The following is a 20640-nucleotide window of genomic DNA, read 5'->3' as shown; positions in this document are numbered from 1 at the left end:
CATAGGTTGGAAAATAGTTACATTAACAGGTGTGATAATCTCATGCTTTACAAGTTTATCAGAACCTCCATACGTTAACTGTCCAGGGGAAAGGGAAGGAAAAGATTCTTAACTGTTTTGAGACAGTTTGGCAAGGTTTTAGACCAACTGACTTCCTGATGAAGTAGTATCACCTATACCTTAGGCCAAAAATGAACGTATTATTCATTTACATATTCAGTTTAATCAAAATGTATCAGAAACACTTGGTTTATCCAGGGGGTATGGTCACTAAAAAGAGGTGCATGTTCCAGTGGATGAGCACAGAGCACGTGCACACAGACAGTACTTCTCAGACCCAGCGTGTGTCTGAAGAGTAGCAAAGGAGGGGCAGGAGGAGGGCATGGCATCAAGAGGAAGACTTGAAGGCTCTGAGAGGAGGTAGGAGAAAACAGTGAGCCTATGGCAGTACTTAGTTGTATATATTTATGAATTTCCCAAAGAAAAATAAGAAATAGAAAACAAATATGACTTGTGTTATCTGGGTAAGCATATGTTTAGCTCTGTAGAGCATGTATAACATATTTACTCATGTTTTAGGTACAATTATTTATTTTTTTGTTCATTAACAGTGCTTTTTATTTTTGGAGGAGTTTGGGATTATAATTCTAGCCTTGCATGTTCTGAGCACACACTCTGACACTAGGCTTAGTGTCAACTTTTTATGAAATTGGTTTTTAATCTATCCCAATTTAAAAATTAGTTGTTTAAATTGGTGTTCTCTTACACATTTTCTACTCGTCCACGTTGATAGTCAGAGAGTATAGCACCTACTGATACCCCTTCGATTTCTTCTTTTTCCTGAAAATAAAAGAAGAGATACACATAAATTAAAAAATAGGTATCTGGTTTCTATCATACTTCAAAAATTACACATGGTTCTACCTCAAGACCCAGGTATACCATTTATGTGTATACGTCTGTTTATGGATGCAGGGCTAGGAAGGAAAGGGTGAAGAGGGAAAACAGCCTTAAGGGGGTAGAGAGGAGAACAGGGTAGGAGAAAAGAAAGACTATTGGAGACTGGGAGAGGAGATGATGTAGGGAAAGGGAGGGGAGAGGAGCATTAGTGAAAACAAAGTCACTAGGAACAACATTCTGAACACCATTGCTTTGTACGATAATCATAAAAATTATTAAAATGTTTTGCAATGAACAAAAAAAACCCACTGGTATTTCCCCAAATTATCTACTGTTGCAATAATGATTGATATCTACGACCCAGTAATATCCCCCAAAGCACTATAATTCTCACTTAATATTCACCAAAACCTTAGAGCAATTATTTCTTCTTAATAATACACGTTCTCTGAGAATATCCTGTTAATATTATAGTGTATACTCAACCAAGCAGCTGCACTATCATATCTAGGAGAATGACTACTCTTCAGTCTTAAGTCACAGATAAACTTCATTTGCTGTGCTTAACAATCATAATTACTGCTGCTCAGTGGAGATTCACCTGTGTACCCAGCTCCAATTGTGATTACTGGATTTCTGTTTCTTCATGCATAAAATGAGCATCATAATCCCTGTTTTGTCTGTCATTGTGAAAGTTCCAATAATTTGGGAAATATAGTGCCTAGCACTTACTGCATCCTTAGTCAGCATTTCCCTCTTGCACCATTTCAGTTGCCATCAGTGCTACTTAAGACACTGCTGAGACTACTTGTGTCTGCCAAGAACAACGTTTTTTTTTTCTCTTCTCCCCACATACCTCAAAAGTTTTAACTTGACTGGACTGGAAGAATCCAGCTTCGTGGGTGTAAACTCTATTGCTCATTGTCATTTCTCCACAGTGTTCTACAATTCTGCACACTCCACTTCACAGCCCAGTTGTAACAAATTTTTTACAAGACTCTCGAAAATTCTAGGGATAATGACAAGTTCTACTGGATCCTTACACATTCTGAATGTTCTTTATACTAGGGGCAACAGAGCTTAAGGGAGAAAAATCTCTCAGTGACTATGATCTGGTGAAAACGGTGACCAGGCTCTTCTCTCTCTCTCTCTCTCTCTCTCTCTCTCTCTCTCTCTCTCTCTCTCTCTCTCTCGTTTTTTTGTTTTGTTTTTGTTTTGTTTTTCAAGACAGGGTTTCTCTGTGTAGCCTTGGCTGTCCTGGAACTCACGTTGTAGACCAGGCTGGCTTCAAACTCAGAGATCCACCTGCCTCTGCCTCCCAAGTGCTGGGATTAAAGGCCTGCGCCACCACGCCCGGCCAGGCTTTGTTCTCTAATCCATGACTGCTCTTATCTGGGAATAAAAAACCCAAGATATGATAAGTCAACAATGCAGACAAAACCATGGGCCTCTCCTCATTCTAAACTTGACCATTGATGCATGCAGTTTTGTGCAAGCCTGCCGGTGACAGCTGTAGCCGCTGTGAGATCATCACTACATTCTGCATTTCACATCCCCCTGCTTCTGATTCTTACATACCCCCTTCTCCCATATTGCTCTTTTTGCATCACACATCTGTGGTCTCATCTGCAATGAGTTTTTAATTGGGTCAATAGGACAAGAAATGTTTTTTTTCTTATGGACCAGACTCAATGCCAATCAAAGAGCACTTGTTTGTTCCTATGGCACACGTTCTGCTGTTACATCAGTAAGCACATCTTGCCCAGTGGGTTCATACTGTAGTCCCTAAGGGCTTTCAGCTGGGCATGACTAGTAATTCCTGATACAGGTGCCCATCTTCGTGACCTCAGCAGTGTACACTGTTTCGCCCCGCTGACCACTGCTGGAGCACCTAAGACCAACTCTGACTTTTCCATCTGGTCTTCTGCGTGTCACCACTTTGCATCCCAGACCACTTTCTTTTTAATAGGACCAGAAACTAAACACCACCTATTTGAGATCTGCCTCTTACATGTTTGTCTGCAGTTCTCTGAAAAAGTCTTATTGTGGCTTTTGTTCTAGAAAAGTCTACATAAAGCATAACTCAGTAAATGTCTAAACTTTAACAAGGTTGACCATGAAATTTTACAGTGTTTCTGTACTCTCACTACCACATAGAGACAACTAAGAAAATAATACTCTGTAACATATATGACAGCAATAAAAATCTTTAAGTCAGTGAGGCATAGTAGGAAAGATGACAAAATTATAACAATATGCAATTTTTAAGAGAATACATACAAATGATGTCAAGACTCAATAATAAATAAATACAGGTTAAAACTAGATAAATTTATAAAATGAGTATTTATGTTTTAAAATGTAATAACATTCGTAGTGGATGAGGATATGGGAAGAGCATAACTGCAGATAGCCATACTAAATTTGTTGCTATACATGCTTTCTGAAGTATAATTTCACAGTGTATATCATCCTGGTCTCACAAACATTGTATTTTAACTTGATACCAAGAAATATAGTCTGTCAAAGTAACTATAAACAAGTTATGGGTGAGAATATTCATCAAATTTGTATTGTACCTATAATTTGAACAAAACCTGGGAAATTCTAAAATCCCAAATAATAGAAATAGTTGAATGAATCATAGAATATTATGAAGAGAAAAATAAAACAGTCATGGAAAACATATTTTTCAAGGATATAAAGATGTGAAACTATTTATGATAGAAAATTAGCTGAAGGAAATGTACATCAAATAAAAATGCATGCATTAAAAAAATCTATAGCCACAGAAAAAGAAACAGAAATAGATCATAAGAAATAAATAATAATTATTTCCCAATAGGAGCATTTTGTTTTTGCTGTTTTTATTTCAAATTTTATACTTCCTCAAACATCATATTATTGTTTTCCTAATCAGTGGGGAAATTACTCAAAATGCACACACACACACACACACACACACACACACTGCACACGCACATACAACACACATTTATGTCCTGGCAACTTGGGAAGCAAAATTATTCACTGTTTACCAAATACCAATTTAAAAAGTTCTAGTATGTCCTATATTATATTTTAAAAATCACTTAAAAACAACACAGTGGGTATCCTTGGGAAATTAAAATTTTGTGGTGATAAATATGTGACTCTAATATACTGTGATATATCTAAGTAGAGCCCAGTGAACTATACAGAAGGGCAATACTGATGGAGAGTAACATCTTGAATTACTTATTTATCTAATTCTGGTTCCGTGTGCAAGGGGTCATGCATCTCAGGCTGTTCTTGCACTCCTCCTGATCCTCCATCTCCTAGGTACTGGGATTACAGCCATGTTCTCCAAATCTAGGCATTGAGAATTGTCTACTGTTTTTCTGTCTTCCCTCACACACACACACACACACACACACACACACACACACAAACAACCCCACAGATTTTTTTAAACTCGGACTGTAAAAGTATAAATAACTAGTCTGCTAACAAATCTGAACAGGAACAATTGCTAGACTTCATTGGTAGCCGCTGCTAAGCCTTCCATATTAAGCAAATGATAGACTCTGCCATGCTATTTTAAGCATGGAGAGAAATATAAACATGGATATATACATTTGAGTTTATGACCTAGTCCTCAAGGATTGTTAAATATTCTTACAAATAGTGCACCAAGAAGATTTACACTCAAGGCTAGAAGTTGTTCTGTGATATGTAGCTAATGCTGTGTGTCCTTATTCATACACAAAGCTCTAGTCAGAGAGGACAATGATGAAGGCAGGTGGTCATACAGAAGTAGTGATAATCTTATGCTGAGGTTCTAGGCAGGTTTAAAGGTAGAAACCTAGAACCAAGTTAAGATTTTGTTCATTAATATTATTCACTTGTCTCAGTGTTGAATATTTGGCTCATGAAATCCCCAGATTGGAAACAAGCTGTCTTTTTTTTTATAAATGAAAATGAGGCCTATTTATTCTACTGATGAGAAGATATGCATCTTGCATTTATCAGAGTTTTTTTTTTTTTTTGAGAAATGCCTATTACCAGTATTGCTCTGTTAATGAGTTCTTGCCTGTTGAGAAAAAATGGTCTGCTGAATTTAAAATGTTTTTCATCTAAAAGGCATTCTAACATTTTAAATATGAATCATTCCTTAAAGACATACTCTTGCATTAGCCTCTAAGTGGCAATATTTGGCCTTCTGGCAGCATAGCATTATTGAGCAAGAAACCATTATGAATGTCAATGATGTTCTGCAGCCTGCATAACTAAACTAGATATTAATATGGCTAGGTAAGTACCATATACTTTTTCTTTAAACTGCTAATTCTTCGTTTAATCTAGACAAATAAAGGTAACCAGAGAAACATACCATTTAAATGAAATACTTCTGTATGTGACACTTAGAATATAAGATCACTAATATATTTATTAAGTTAAAAATTATTGTTACTTTTTTGCATGATCAATAGCAACATTCTAAAATGGAAAGCGATCACCATCTGGCTTGTCCCATTAAACACTGATCTCAAGACAGAATATTAGGTCATTAATTTGCAGCATTATCTCCTTTTGTGAGATTTCACAATTAAATAAGGGAAAATGCTGTTATGGCTGAAAATTAAATGATAAGAAATTACAGAAGATCAAAATGATTTGCCAGTTCCTTCCATCTAAAACCCAACAGTGCATTATTTTACTTTTGCTTCCCATCTTCTTGGTGAGTTCAACTCAAACTCTACGTTATCTGACTGAAAAGAAGGGTGGAGCTGTAGGTGTTTTCCTCTTTGAGACCAAGGCATTTTTTGTTGACAGGTTAAGGTAGTTTATTATAAATGTTTTGAGGAACCACCTATGTAACCTCCATAGTGGCTGTAGGAGTTTCCAACCCTACCTATAGGGTATAAGGAGTCCCTTTTGTGTGCAGTCTCACCAACAGTTTTAATTCCCTTTATGAGTTATTCTGACTGAGGTAAGACCCAGGCATTTTGAATATTTCTTTGAAGATGATGCAGTTTCCCTGAAGTGATGCTGGAATGACTGCATGGTGATACTAAGAAACACAGTACTTGAAATATAGTGTGATGATGAATTCAAGGTGAGTTAATGAACACTGAAACATGTAAACTTTGGTTTTATCTTCTTCATATTTTTCCTTTTATTAAAAATGGATTTTTTCCTGACATAATCTATCCAGATTATGTTTCTCCCTCTCTCTACTCCTCCCTGTCCTCTCCTACTTCCCTCCTATCTGGACCCACTCAAAACTCTAATGGAACTTTACACACACAGACACATGCACAAGCACACACACAAAACCTTAAACTCTATATGGAAATGCAGAAGACTCAGGATAGCCAGTACAACCCTAAACAATAAAACACTGCTGGAGCTATTACAATTCTTGACTTGGAGTTATAGTAGAGAATCACAGAAATAAAGCAGCATTGTCTTGGCATAAAACCAGACTCACTGGTCAATGGAATAAGGTTGAGGATCCATGCTCCTAGAGCCAGCAGGTTTTTGTTTTTGTTTTTTTGTTTGTTTTGTATTTTGTATTTTGTTTTTGACAAAGAGGCCCAAAATACACAGTGAAGAAAAGACAGCATCTTCAAGAAATAGTGCTGGAAAACCTATATAGCCATATGTAGAATCACACACAGGGCTGGCACAGGTCTAAGCTGGATGGGGTCCCATTGCTGAGAGAGTAAGCAGAAACAAGCTCTCATCCCTAACCCAGAAACGATCTCCAAATGATAACTACTCACAAGGAAATTTTAGGTTTCTCCAAAAGCCCCATTGGTTCTACAAATCACACTCAAAGGCAGGCCCCAAGCCCAGAAGTAGATGGCCAACTCAGTAGGATTTTTTTTTTTTTTAAATCTCACAACGATTTGTCTGGGCATTGTTTCTAACCTTACAGATATTTTGTTTAAATATTATGATTTATGATTTGTTTAAATGAATTGTGTGTGTGTGTGTGTGTGTGTGTGTGTGTGTATGAGAGAGAGAGAGAGAGAGAGAGAGAGAATGAATATGAGAATCTGAGAATATATGTGTGTCCCACAGCCCTGGTGATTTTTCTTTGGATCATTTGTTTGTTTTGTCCTTTTCTGGTTTGGTTTTTATTTCATCTTATTTTATTTACTGTTGTTATTATTATTTTAGATGTCTGTATTTTAATAAGAGAGAAAGGATGTGGACTTGTGTGAGTACAGAGGTAGGGACTATATGGGAGGATTTGAGGAAGGGGATACAAGAATTATGATCTGTATGACAAAGAAATCTACTTTCTATTGGGCCCTATTTGGCTTTGGTTTGGACCTTGAGGACAAACCCGAGCCTGGCTCTAGTTTCTGTAGCCTTGTGGGAGTGCCTAAGCCTGGTTCAAGTTTTGAGACCTAAGTCACTTCCGTATTGGGGTGACTCGGCAAGACCTGTTGGCCCTGCCTCTGCCCGCCTTTGTTGATGTAGAACTTTGCAATTGGCCCTGTCAGTCACTCCACACCCTCAGTCACCCTTCTCCACGTCCTATGTCATCGTATTCTACCAAAAATTCCCCTTATGTTCCGAACTTATATAAGCAAGAGGCTTATGTCTTAAAGTTGATTGTGTTTCTGCTTTGACAGACTCCTGGCCAGGGTATGTTTCTTTTGGGCCATCGACACTGCTCGGCCTTGGAGAGACCCCGACGGGACTGGGACCTCTCTCCTCTTGCCTGGACCTGCCAGCAAGCAGAGAGAGAGAAAAAAAAATCATGATACGGAATCCTATTGCCCATCTTACAAGAAACTCAACTTCAAATGGATCAAGAGTTTCAATATAACACTAGATACCCTGAATCTGATGGAGGGAAAAAAATATGGAATATGGTTGAACTTATAGGCACAGAAGAATTTTTAAATGGGACCCAAGGTAGTATAGTGATTTGATCAAGAACTGATAAATAGGGTCTCTTAAAATTAAACAAGTTTGTGAAGAGCCAAAGACGCCATCATTTGGGAGACTGGGAAGACGAGTTTACTACATAATCATTATCCAGAGGGTTGATGTCTAGAATACAAAAAGAGCTAAAAATCCAAAGCAAAACCAACCAACCAAACAAACAAACAAAAATCGGAAAAAAAAAATCTAAACAGTGAGGAAATTAGGTCCCCATTTGGTGATGTCACCTTGTTGGAGAAGCTGTGTCACCAGATTTCAGCTTGAGATTTCAAAAGCAAAAGTCGTTTTCAGTTAGCTCTCCCTTTCTCTGCCTCATGCTTGTGAATCAGATGTAAGCTCTCAGCTATTTCTACAGCACCATGTCTGTCTGCAGCTGCTATGTTCCCAACCAAGAGAGACCTGGAGTTTTACTTTGAAACTATAATCCCAAATTTACATGATTTCTTTTATAAGCTGTTTTGGTAATAGTGTCTCATCACTGCAGTATCAAAGTAACTTAGAAAATATGACATGAAACCAATCAAGAGAGTTCTGAAAAGAAGAAATTCAGTGGTTGAGAAACATTTTAAAACTATAGGTGGGGAGAAACGGAGTAGAGTAAGATCAGGATATATTACATATGAATGGACAATAAAAATGTGGTACCCAATGGAATGTTAATCAGTTATTAAAAATGAAATTTGTAGGAAAACTGATGGAACTGAAAATAATCATTCTGAATGAGATAATCCAGAAAAAGATTCTCTTTTATATGTGGATGATAATGCCAAATCTTAAGACATGTAGGTTTAAATTGAACTATCTTTAGATTTTAGAAATCAGGAAAGTGGCAAGGACCATGGGAGGGAGTCTTTCAAGGGAGAGCAATTAGACTCTTGGTGACATGAAGGGGTAGTGTTAATAACAGAGCAAGGAGAATTTAGTGGGGAGGGGCATGGGATTATGTATAAAATCATAAACATTCATATTATAAATGTAAACCATTCTTTAAAATGCTGTAAAAATCAAGTCATAAATATCAAAACCTAGCATATCCTTTTGAAAGAAATTTAAAATGGATATGAAATGTACACTAGAACATTTCTCAAGAAGTGTTGACTTCAGATTATAACAGTATCTTCTAAGATGATGAACTTAGTCCTTTAGACATCAAATTCTAAGATCCACTAATGTGATAAACCTTGTGATATTATATGAAATGAAGACCAATATGGATTAAGAGTTTAATAAAGTACAGAGATCAAGACACTTACTAAAATAGGTTTTAGTGCTTGTTTCAATATCAGTTATAGAGAAGATACAGAAATATGTCCAGGGGTCAAATGGTTTGGAAAACAATATTTGTTACTTTTCAACTATTGTGACAAACATCATGACCAAGGCAACTTATAAAAGAAAGCTTACAGCTCCAGAGGTTTGGAGTCTGACCATCATGGTTGGGTTCTTAGGAAGCAGGCAGACATTATGCTGGAATAGTTAATTAGGGCTTACATCTTTATCCACAAGCAGGAGGCAAAAAAAGAGAGAAAGAGAGACTGAAATGGTTTGGCTTTCTGAAACCTCAAAACCTATCCCCACTGATACACATCCTTCAATAAGGATACACTACCTAATCCTTCCCAAACAGTTCCACCAACTATGTGCCAAAATGTAAATTTATGGGGCTATATTCATTCAAACTACCACAGAAGCTGTGTGTCTTAAGCTCCCCTGAACTATCAAAATTATTTCTCCCAAATTCTTGATGAATTCTCCCAACGTTTTTCAAAACCAAGTGTTGACTAAAATGACTAGCTAACCAGGCTATGCCACATAAAGAGACTTCAATGATATTGTAAACATACTAAGTTGAATTATGCAGGGTTTTTTTTTTTGGGGGGGGGGGAGCTTTAATATTGTGTTGTCAATTATAGAAAACCAGACATTCTGCTGTAATTACTACTGAAATTGAATTTTTGGTGATGTGTTGAAGGACTTTGTATATTCTAGTTACATTCGAAATGTCACCATTACTACTTTCTGTACATGAATTTTTAGAAGAACCAAAAATTAACAAAGGAATGCCTGGATAAACAGCATAAAAAAGCCAACAATTGAGAATAAAAATGACAGAGCAAAAGTAAGTGTACATATTAATAACAGTTTTAACAGGAAGCTAGGCCATGGCTCACTCAGTAAAGTGCTTGCCCTGAAAGTGTGAAGATATTAGCTTAAATCCCTAGAACCAACATAAAGAGCCTGGTGTAATTCCTAATGATGAAATGGGAGGTCAAGACAGATTCCTGGAGCTCTTGAGGCAGGAAGCCTAGCCCACATCATGATGTTCTTTGTTGATAAGACACCCTGTTTCAAACAGAATTGGGAGGATTCTGATGAATAACACCCCAGGTTGTCCTCAGACTTTTATATGCATGTATATACATATGCCACACATGCACTCACCCACAAGTGCAAAAAGACAGACACAAAGAAAATTAAGATAGAAACAATGTTAAAAAGCAATGTAAGTCATGGCTCCTAGTCTCAAGTAACTGGATTAAAATATGTAAATATATCTCTAATAATGAATAATAGTAAAATTAAGAAAATATTTCTGGGAGTGGCTACAAACTAAATAGAATAAAACAAAAATGTGTATAAATTAAAGCCTACTAATTTTAATTAAATGCTTTAAAATATAGAGGTAATTTAAATTATGAAACCTTTATAAAATTTATAAATGCAATAAATTGTTTTGACTGATCCCCTGGTAGAAACAGAATCCTTACTACATATATATTTTTGATAATGACTAGCCATTATGTGTAACTTGTTCAGATTTCAGTGCACTCAAAATAAAGAGTTTATGGTTCTGTCCCTATAATTGTTCTAATATTGAATATTTCTCTCCATGAAAAATATTAAACTCAATACAAGAATTTTTGTATGACATGACTTTCAATAAATAAAATAAGAGAATTACCTTTTGTGATTTGTGCTAAAAGGCATTCAGCAAGCAGCCTAATACTTATATCCATGAAAATAAGACTTCTCAATTATGTGTTTTAGTTTTCACACAGAAAAAAAAGTGATTATATTATTTTAGATATTATTACACCCTATGCATATCATTAATGGAAGTAGGGGAAAACCCTGGAGGCTTACTGCTAGATTAAAATGTACAATTATATATAACTATACATCAAAGTATAACATTTATTGTTTGATTTATATAAAACTTGAAATACACCCATTTTTAGATTATTTGTTACAATTTTGTTATGAAGTCTTTGAGGGAGATTTTTTTCTTAAATATTAATTTGGATACTATGCTTTGTTATGTAGCTTGAGGTTTTCAAGTAGAAAATGAATTATGTTGCATTGTTAAGAGTCATATAATAACTATGGGCACTGCAAAGGCCCCGAGCCTCTGTGTGCTCCATCAAGCAGGCATATTCATCCATTAGAGTGGTGTCATTATCCTCACCAAAGGTAGTGACGCATCAGCTCCTGGTAGACGTATGACTGTTACAGGTCAGACCAGTGTAATATTTTACAGACCTATAGTACACAGTGATTTCATTCATTTGGAAATCTCATTTCCTTGTCACAGCCTAACATGAAAACTCCTAAAGATGTGTAGTGTTTCATTTTCCAACTCTACAAATATTTTATCTGTCCAGCTATCCAACTGTTTAAATTGGTATGACTACATAGGCTTTCTTCAATTTCACATTCTCACTTCTTATCCAGCTATCTTAGGGTTCAGCAAAAAGAAAATTAGTGATAATGCTTTCAATTTAATTAGTATATTACATACACTGTAATTATTAGCGGGAAATGTTATATTAATGAATGTAAAAGTTAGCAGTAAATTACCTTGTAGCCATTATCAATTTCCCAAGCTACTGCTCCTTAAGATAACCCTCTCCCTATGGTCCTTCCGGTAATTTCTCTTTGCCTGATAAACATGATGATTAAATAGCACACAGAGTAAACCTTTGATACTTTTTAAATTAAATCCATGCCCAGCCTAAGGGCTGTGTCTGATTTCAACTAAATGTGTCAGTTAATCAGATAAAAAATTATCAGAAACTCAAAGAAACAGCAGCCTTAGGCTTCATCAGAGCCAGGGAAGGCTGAACAAAGTAAGACATTCAGACAATATCACATTATGTGCAAAGGTTACTGATAAGACTAGAGCTAAACTGAGCTGCCTACCAATGAAGCAATGTCTGAACAGAATGTTATGCCCAACATCTAAATTACCTTTTCCATTTTTAAGAAAATTTGTAATGTCGAGAAAGACTAAGACCATATCCATATACATATAAACATGTAAACAGCACAGGTATGCAAACAATTCAATATAGAACAGGTTTAGAGCAAAGGAGTCTTAAAAAGGGTCTTTACAGTGAGATTTCCCTGAAAAAGCACTTCAGACCAGTGTAGCTTACACTAGGCACAATGAAGCCTGGTACTTTGTGGTTTGTTGGAAAGGTCCATGTAAATTTAAGGTCACGAATCTGCAAAGCTCTGCCTAGTACCGCAAATGAACCACATATAATTCCATCAGTTTTCTTTCATATCTTAGATAGACAATAACTACAGCAATACTCTAAGCTAATTAAGATTGTTTTAATCTGTAACAATGAGAAATGAATCATTTGCAGTATTACCAGTAAAACAATGTACGCTATCCAAGTCCAGACTGTTTTCATAAGAGGGTTGAAAAGGCCCTACTCTAATTCCATGTTCTGAAAGATCCTTAAACTTTCAGAGAATATTACAATTTTCAAAGCATTCTCAGATTCCTAATTAAGATTGCTTTAACTATAAAAGACAGCTATTTTATAAACTGATATATCAGTTTCCAGTGCAAGGAACTAACTAAATCTGAAAAAGAATAGGAAATTATCTTTGAAAGACATAATGGACAGAAACTATGAACGATCCATTTATAAAGCAGAACAGAAATCCTAAGTCCTCTGACAAAGAGAATTTCAAATTAATACCCCGGCATCTTTACTTTGCTCTTCTATTATGATCAGATAACACTTCAGCTGTGACAAGATTCTCATTCCTCTTCATGAAGTGCAACTTGCAGTAAGTAGACCAATCACAGAAGAGAATCTTGAACACTGGATCACACATAAACATGCTCCTACATACCAGGTATTCTCGGTAACTAAGGACGTCCACATTTCTTCCCATGTGTGAATATGGAATGACTAAATGTTAAAGTGTTGATCCTTACCACACTGACAGCATTAACACAGCCCGCTGAAGTCAGTGTTTAGGCAAGAGGCCTTTGAGAGGGAGAGAAGGTGATGTTCCTTTCTTAGGTGTTCTAAGCAGTCTTCGTTTTAGGCAACACTTTGGGAAATAGTGATTTATTAAGGACTAACCTTGATTAAAGCTAGATTAGTACTTCCCTAAGATTTCTACATGTTTGAGCTCATTAAACAGTAACTTAACAACTGACTTTGGTGATGGAATGAGAATCATACTGGTCAAGAAGTAGCTTAGGCAGTCTCTAGCAAACCCCACAGCTTTCTGGTCCTCTCTCACAACATGGGTTTTGATGATTAATGGTCCCCTTGACACCTGCATCCCTCATAGTCATAGTCACAGGCTGTCTGTTTACAAACCACAATTTTACAGGGATGCTTATGTTAACAGATTGCCTAAATAAAAAGCACAGTGATTTGTCCGTTTTACAAATATGACTAAAAGAAACATTTTAATATTTCCTTTAAAAAGCTACCTAAAGTATTTCAATTTGACTACAATAATATTAAGTCTGTCCTTTCAAATTAGCCAAGGGACAGAAGCTATGACTTAGTGACTAAGGGCACTTGCTGCTTTTGCAGGAGACTGGAGTTCAGTTAACTTCAGTTACAGGGATCTGATGCCCTCTTCTTGGCCTTTAGGAGACACACACAATCACAAAATTAGGCCAAAGAAAAATGAGGTTAATTATTTAAATAATATACTTACTATTGGATTTTATCTACTATATCTTCTAAAATATATCTCCCTAAACAGTTGGTATGGTTTTTATTTAACAAACTAAAAATAACTGAAAGGTGTTGGGAAGCCATTGTTGGGGGCATGGTATAAAAGCAGGCAGTTTCCTGAACTTTTTCTTTCTCTCTCTCACTCTTTCTCATTCCACACAGAACGGCAGGCCTTACTAGACGCTGGCACATTGATATTCAGAGTGCTACCCTCCAGTGAGCTTTCCTTTCTTTATAACTTACTGAGTCCAAGTACTCTGCTTTGAAGTACAAAATAGATTGAGTCAATGTGCCACTTTTTAAAAGGACGGAGATGACAGTTTCAAAGGGCTAAGGACAAATTTAATTTCACATGCAATGATCGAAACAAATCAGAATTGAACACTGATTAAAAACAAACCTTGATTTTAAAAGAAAATAAAATTCTAAATATGGGAGGGGAGTTAACGAGGAAAAGTTAACTGTGGATTTTAAAAATTGCATACACTGGCCATATTCAAAATACCAGGTTTCTAACCACATTAGGGAAAATAAAGTCCTGCCTAAATTAGATGATTATTTGGAGACATTTGGACATTTCCTTGCGTTCTACTTTTAAAATAATAGCACTTACAGAGTACTGGTAATAGAAAATTGTTTAAGGAACTCCTATGTCTGGAGGACTCTCAAGAGTAAATCATGACTTATATTTGAAATTCAATTTGGAGGGTGGAGGGGATGGTTGCATGGACAAGGTCCTACTTTCAATTCCCATCATCACAAAAATAAAATAAAGTAAACGAAGCAATCATCAAGCCATAAGTGAATACACAAAAATTGAATAAACTGAGCTTGACATAGCAAGGCTTCTCAAGTTCTTATAAGTTCACGTTGTTCTTAAGTAAAGAGCTGTCATGAAAACCCACAGTAATTATGCTCTGCAGTATCTTTGTTGTTGTTGTTGTTGTTGTTGTTGCTTTTTAAAAAAAATTTATATTTTATTTTTTGTATCAGTTATTTTCTTTATTTACATTTCAAACTTTATCCCCTTTCCTGGTTTCCCCTCTGAAAACCCCCTACCCCATTCCCCAACCCCCTGTTCACCAACCCACCCACTCCCCCTTCCTGGTCCTGGCATTCCCCTACAATGGGACATCAAGTCTTCACAGGACCAAGGGCCTCTCCTCTTACTGATGCCTGACAAGGCCATCCTGTGTTACACATGCAGCTGGAGCCATGGGTCCCTCCATGTGTACTCTTTGGTTGGTGGTTTAGTCCCTGGGAGCTCTGGGGGTCTGATTAGTTGATACTGCTCTTCCTGTGGGGTTGCAAATCTACTACATACGCAGTAAGTATGTTTGAGACATTTGCAATAGGAAGCCTTTGAAATCTACAGTTTAATATTTAATCTATTAGCTTGATTTAAAAAAACACTCTAATATTAACATAAAGTAAAAATAAATACTTATGGCTTAAAATTTAAATATAAATCATACTTCATAGAAAAAGCAAAAGGAAACCCTACAAATTACATTTCATCAAACTTTTAAAAAAACATATTTCTACAAACACTGTTAAGAATATAAAAAGATAAAGTATGGAGCAAAGGAAAAATCCTATTTCTGATAAAAAGCTTTCTATCCAGACAATGCCCATCTTATTATTTCCTTCAGTATTGCTGATTTGGTGATGGTACAAATGCCACACACACTCCCCTGACAGCATCAGCTGCATTTTGATCTTTACCCAGGAGAGTGACATGAGGTGCAGGGTACTCTCTGGTAATATCAGGCAGTGTCTGAGAGCCTCAGCTCTGTCAGTCACATGGCTACAAAGGTAAACGATTAGTAGTCTAAAACGCACTGTGTCCTTGGTTATGATTCTTGGTAATTAGTACTTTAAGCACATTCCTTTCAGGATATCTTCAATTTAATGGGTGTACCTGGTTGTAACCCCATAAATCAATACCTACATAAAGAACTTTGTGAACGGAATCTCAGAATACTAGCGATCCAAAATTGAGCAAACTTATGAACAGATGGTCCACTAAAGAACAGGGTGGGTAATATGTATATGAATATATACTCAACAAATTTAGCAAATTGAAACTACAAAAATGTCAATGTTTAGTCCCAAAGACATTAACAATACATGATGCTGACTGGGAAAACTTTATCTGTCATCCATTGAAGGTTAAGAATTTAAAATGGGAGTGGGTAGAGAGATTGCTTAGTGGCTAAGAACACTTGCTGATTTTGCAGAGGATCCACATTAAATTTCCAGCATCTACATGGTGGCTCACACCTATCCATCTATGTCTTCAGTTCCAGGGGATACAATGCCTTCTTCTGATTGCTGTTGTGACCAGGCATGCATAATGCACACAGCCTACATGTAGGCAAAACACTTATACACAGAAAATAAAACCAAATATTAAAAAAATAAAAAAAATTAAACAATAAGTCATATTTTTAAAGTCTGGCAATTTCTTAAGAATTGAAGCATAAATTTCCCATAGTATAATCAACAGTTTCATATGTTACCTACTTAGAACCAAAAAATAATTCCACATACGTATACATGAATATTCATAGAATTATTTAAAGAAAGAAAAGAGTGAAAATAATTTTATCCACTAACTGGTGAAATGACAGAGAAATATACCTGTGTAACAATACAACGCAGCAGTAGGAAGAACTAGAATAGTGTGTGTGCATCAAGAATGGACTTCAGAAACACTATGCTTAAAGATGTCAGGTAAAGTACTCTGTTTTGGGAAAGGTCATTTACCTGGAATCTTTAAAAACAAAGTCAAATCTATATAAAACAAAGCAGACTGATGGTTCCCTAACATGATATATGGATCAAGACTAACTACCCATAGATGCAGGAAACCTCTAGGTAGAAAAAAATTGAGGTGATCACATCTTTTGTATAGCTTGATGTTTCTGTATAAATTATACATATTCTCCTATATACACAAAATATATACATATTCTCCTATATACTCTTTTTCTTTCTTTCTTTCTTTTTTTGGTTTTTCGAGACAGGGTTTCTCTGTGTAGCCCTGGCTGTCCTGAAACTCACTCTGTAGACCAGGCTGGCCTTGAACTCAGAAATCTGCCTGCCTCTGCCTCCCAAGTGCTGGGATTAAAGGCGTGCGCCACCAAGCCAGGCTTACAAAAGCACCTCTTGAGTATTTATATACCTAGTTTTAGGTAACTGCTCGGTAAGTAGATGTTCCACTGTCTTGGTTATTGTTTCAGAAATGACAAGAAAACGTCTGGAAACCTTCAGGACAGATCCTACTTTATTTCCTTCATTTTTGCTTTGGGAGTGGGTTGAGGATGCAGACACAGAGGGTGTTCATACTGCATCCCAGGCAGTGGAGTCTCCTGTGGACAGGTCTGCTTCGAAGCGCAGGTGACTCTGGGTAGAATTCAACTCCTTGTGGACTGCTTGGAGAGTGAATGAAATGTATCTTCTCGGAGCTCATCAGGCTAGTCTGAGATCAATCTGTTGGCTGTACTGATTTGTACTAAGCCCCTTGTCTTGCATATAGATAACTACCTTCTTCTCTCCTTTCTCTCTCTAGATATGATAATTATCTCAGTCATAAAGGTGCATAAACTAAAGCAGAGAAAAGTCCAATAGCTGGTTTAAAGTCAACAGCTAGTAAGTATCACAGTCAATAATGTTCCATGGTGGGGTGGGGCCGGGTAGAGAGAGCCGAGGTTGTTGGAAAGGCCCACTAGAAACATATTAAATCTTTATAATTTAGAGATTCTTGGTGAAGGCAATTGGATTTCTGTATTGCAATCATATTATTTTATTAATGTTTAATCTACTACTACAGAATTTTTATACCAGAATATAGTATTATGTCAAATTAATAAACTGTTTTAGTTCTCTTTGACAGGATAGGAAAACTAAAATGATCACCTGATTGCTGTTAATAGATCATTATGGATTATCTATGGACATCAGACATCTTCAGCAACAAATCTAACTTTCCCATCTATACACATCACCAATGTAGCCAGGTCTTTTTTCAATTACCTTTTTTTTTCTTCCACCAAATCACATGCCTTCTCCAGTCTCTGAGCAGGACATAAACTGGAGTGTCTGTTTCCATGTTTCTCTCCCACCTATTGAATACACTGCCTCACCCAATCTGCTCACAAAGAGCCTGTACTTACCCAGCCTTTTATTGCATCATTGTATTTGGACAGTGGGAATATGAGCAGGTGACTCTAAAGCAGATTTCTGTTTCAAAGTTCAGGGCTCTTACATTCCTGCCATCACTATCTTCCAAATGAGTTGCAACTATATACAACACTGGGAATTACTAACAAGCTCAAGCATTAAGGTGCCATTTTTGTTTGTTTGTTTGTTTGCTTTACTTTGTTTTAAAGAATGAATTGTTCATTACGTAAAACAAAAGTCTCTAATAAAGGAGATAAATTGTGGTGAGGAAAGGTAAATAGAACCATCAGGAAAATAGAACTGAGAAGTCTGGTTGAAGACTTTAGCACTACAACTCCAATAGAGAGGTTTCAGTTTTGCTAAATTTCCTAAAAATATAAGCTTATAAGTTCAATGTCACACTTCTCACATGAATGTATGGACATATGCATGTACATATGTATATATGTATGGACATATATATGTATGCATGTAAAGTTACCTAGAACTTAGAACTTTATAGACAAGAACTGTAGTGACTGCATACTGAGTTGCGTACTTATCATCTTCCCCCAACAACAATCAACTACTGTTTATGTGTTAACCATAATTATTTTTATAAGTTAACACCTAAAAATAAATTGATTAAACAGTGGTCACTCCATACCAGGCAGTAGTCTATTTTACAGGTATCTGGAATTGGAACTAAGGACCTTCAGTGTGAATCTAAGGAAGACTTTTGAAAGATACAAAGGCTTGGAAAGTAAAAATCATCCAAAGATCTGAGAAAGCTAGACTATTCAAATAAAATGGGCAGGATCAGCAAAAAGAAGAATAGTTAAAAAAAAAGTTTTTCAATGTCAGATCTCATATTAATAAAATTATGTTTTGTTTTTAAAGTATGTTTTTAAAGCTAGATTTGATGGGATATGCTGTCATGCCAGAACTTCATAGGTGGAGGCAGGAGAATCAGGAGTTCAAAGCAATCCTCTGCTACATGGAAAGTTGAAGGCTGTTTGTAATAAATGAGATCCTGTTTCATAAAATACAAATCCTCCTCCTTCTCTTCTTCCTCCTCCTCCTCTTCTTCCTCCTCTTCCTCCTCTCCCTTATCATCATCATCACCTAAAGTTTTGAACTAGATTAAGTTCGTCATGACACTTGTAATGAGAGACCTCAATTAATACATTACTGAAAGGAATAACTTTATATATATAAAATATTTACTAGAATGTTAGCTAAGTTTATTCTCTAAAATTTTGCAGAGAAGGAAATTTCATCTCAATCATATTGAAAATTTAAGTAGTCTAGAAAATATTTAGCCAGAAACAAGTATTTGCATATATTTCTTAAACAACACAGAAATGGAAAACATGTGTGAGCATGCATGATGCATGCACTCAATGCACTCCTGTGTCCATGTGTATGGGTATACACACACATACACACACACACACACACACAATCTTTTTTATTTAAAAAGCCTAATAATGACGATCACTAAAAAAAAAAGTAGCAGAAGTATTTTTGGAAAATAAACTTTAAGAAAACTGCTGAAAATACCTAAGCCCAGAAGGAAAGCCCTTTATGCAGAAGGGGCACCCAAACTTAAAGAAAAGAGCCCACGGCTAAAAGAAGACTATTTGAGTAATTATCTCCTTACTCAGCCTAAGTGTATACCAGGCTCACTGGTGCTTTTTCAAGTGCATGTCAGTCTTTGTCCTAATTTGCACTTCACTTAGCAGCAAAGTCTGAGAGTCCTGTGGCTTCTTCGATTCCACTGAGGGAGAGTGGAGCATAAGAGAAGAGTGGAATTGGTAGTTATAAAGAGAAAGGTTTGTCTTAGATTCAATAAATAAGGATACAAGAGACAGAAATGAGCTATACTCTCTCAGTGTAACAGAAAATCCCTTATTCTATCTGACCAAAAAAAGGAACAATTATGAACTACGATGTTTTCAAGCCATATGTGACCACACAGAGCTACATAGTGATAGCAATCTGTTGTAGAAACATCTCGTTTTCTTTACATCTAGGATTATACAAAAGAATATATTCTTGTAATAAATTCATGTGAGCCTCTTCATTCATGCTATTTTATTCAGAATTCTTTTCTCTGAGATAGCCTCCTGAGACATGCATCTCATTTTCCTGAAGGTCCCTGAGAGACTTAAGCATACAGTATTTACTTCAGTATGATATCAACAACATATTGCAGAACATTTCATCTAAAATAATAATAGAAAACTTTGAGCCATCTTTCCATTTGGAAAAATATATCTGGAAGAATGCAATGTCTGACGAAAGTCACATTGCTTAAACACACTGTGCTATCTCGGCTTGCCTAGGGAATTTAAAAATACACACACACACACACACACACACACACACACACTGTTCAACAGTGGAAGAATAAAGAGTTACAAAGGCAGTATGATAATAGGCCATAGAAAGCTAATGCAGCATATTCAATATATAGCATAAAGTGAATGAGATTAGCTGGATACCTAGGTTGGTCAACGGGGCAGTGACTAGACCAGCAGTGTTTAACATGTGGGTTGCAACTCTTTTGGGGGTCAAATGATACTTCTCACTGGGGTCCCTTAAGACCTTCAGAAAACATAGGTATTTA

At 36.2% G+C, this 20640-nt stretch overlaps 1 protein-coding gene across 2 annotated transcripts in view; it reads right to left on the bottom strand.

Annotated features, from left to right (window-relative positions):
- Dph6 (diphthamine biosynthesis 6) overlaps nt 1-20640 on the bottom strand; it is a 140000-nt gene that overhangs the window by 55918 nt on the left and 63442 nt on the right. For both annotated transcript variants that reach the window (XM_021156493.3, XM_029474393.2), the window contains exon 4: nt 767-840. In XM_021156493.3, the coding sequence (XP_021012152.1) occupies nt 767-840 (74 nt within the window). The remainder of the gene's footprint in view (nt 1-766; nt 841-20640) is intronic.

The sequence above is a fragment of the Mus caroli genome, unplaced genomic scaffold (assembly GCF_978045245.1).
Source record: "Mus caroli unplaced genomic scaffold, Mus_caroli_1 scaffold_2, whole genome shotgun sequence".
NCBI lineage: Eukaryota > Metazoa > Chordata > Mammalia > Rodentia > Muridae > Mus > Mus caroli.
Note: the sequence above shows the minus strand (reverse complement) of the source record. Positions and strands in the feature narration are given on the sequence as shown.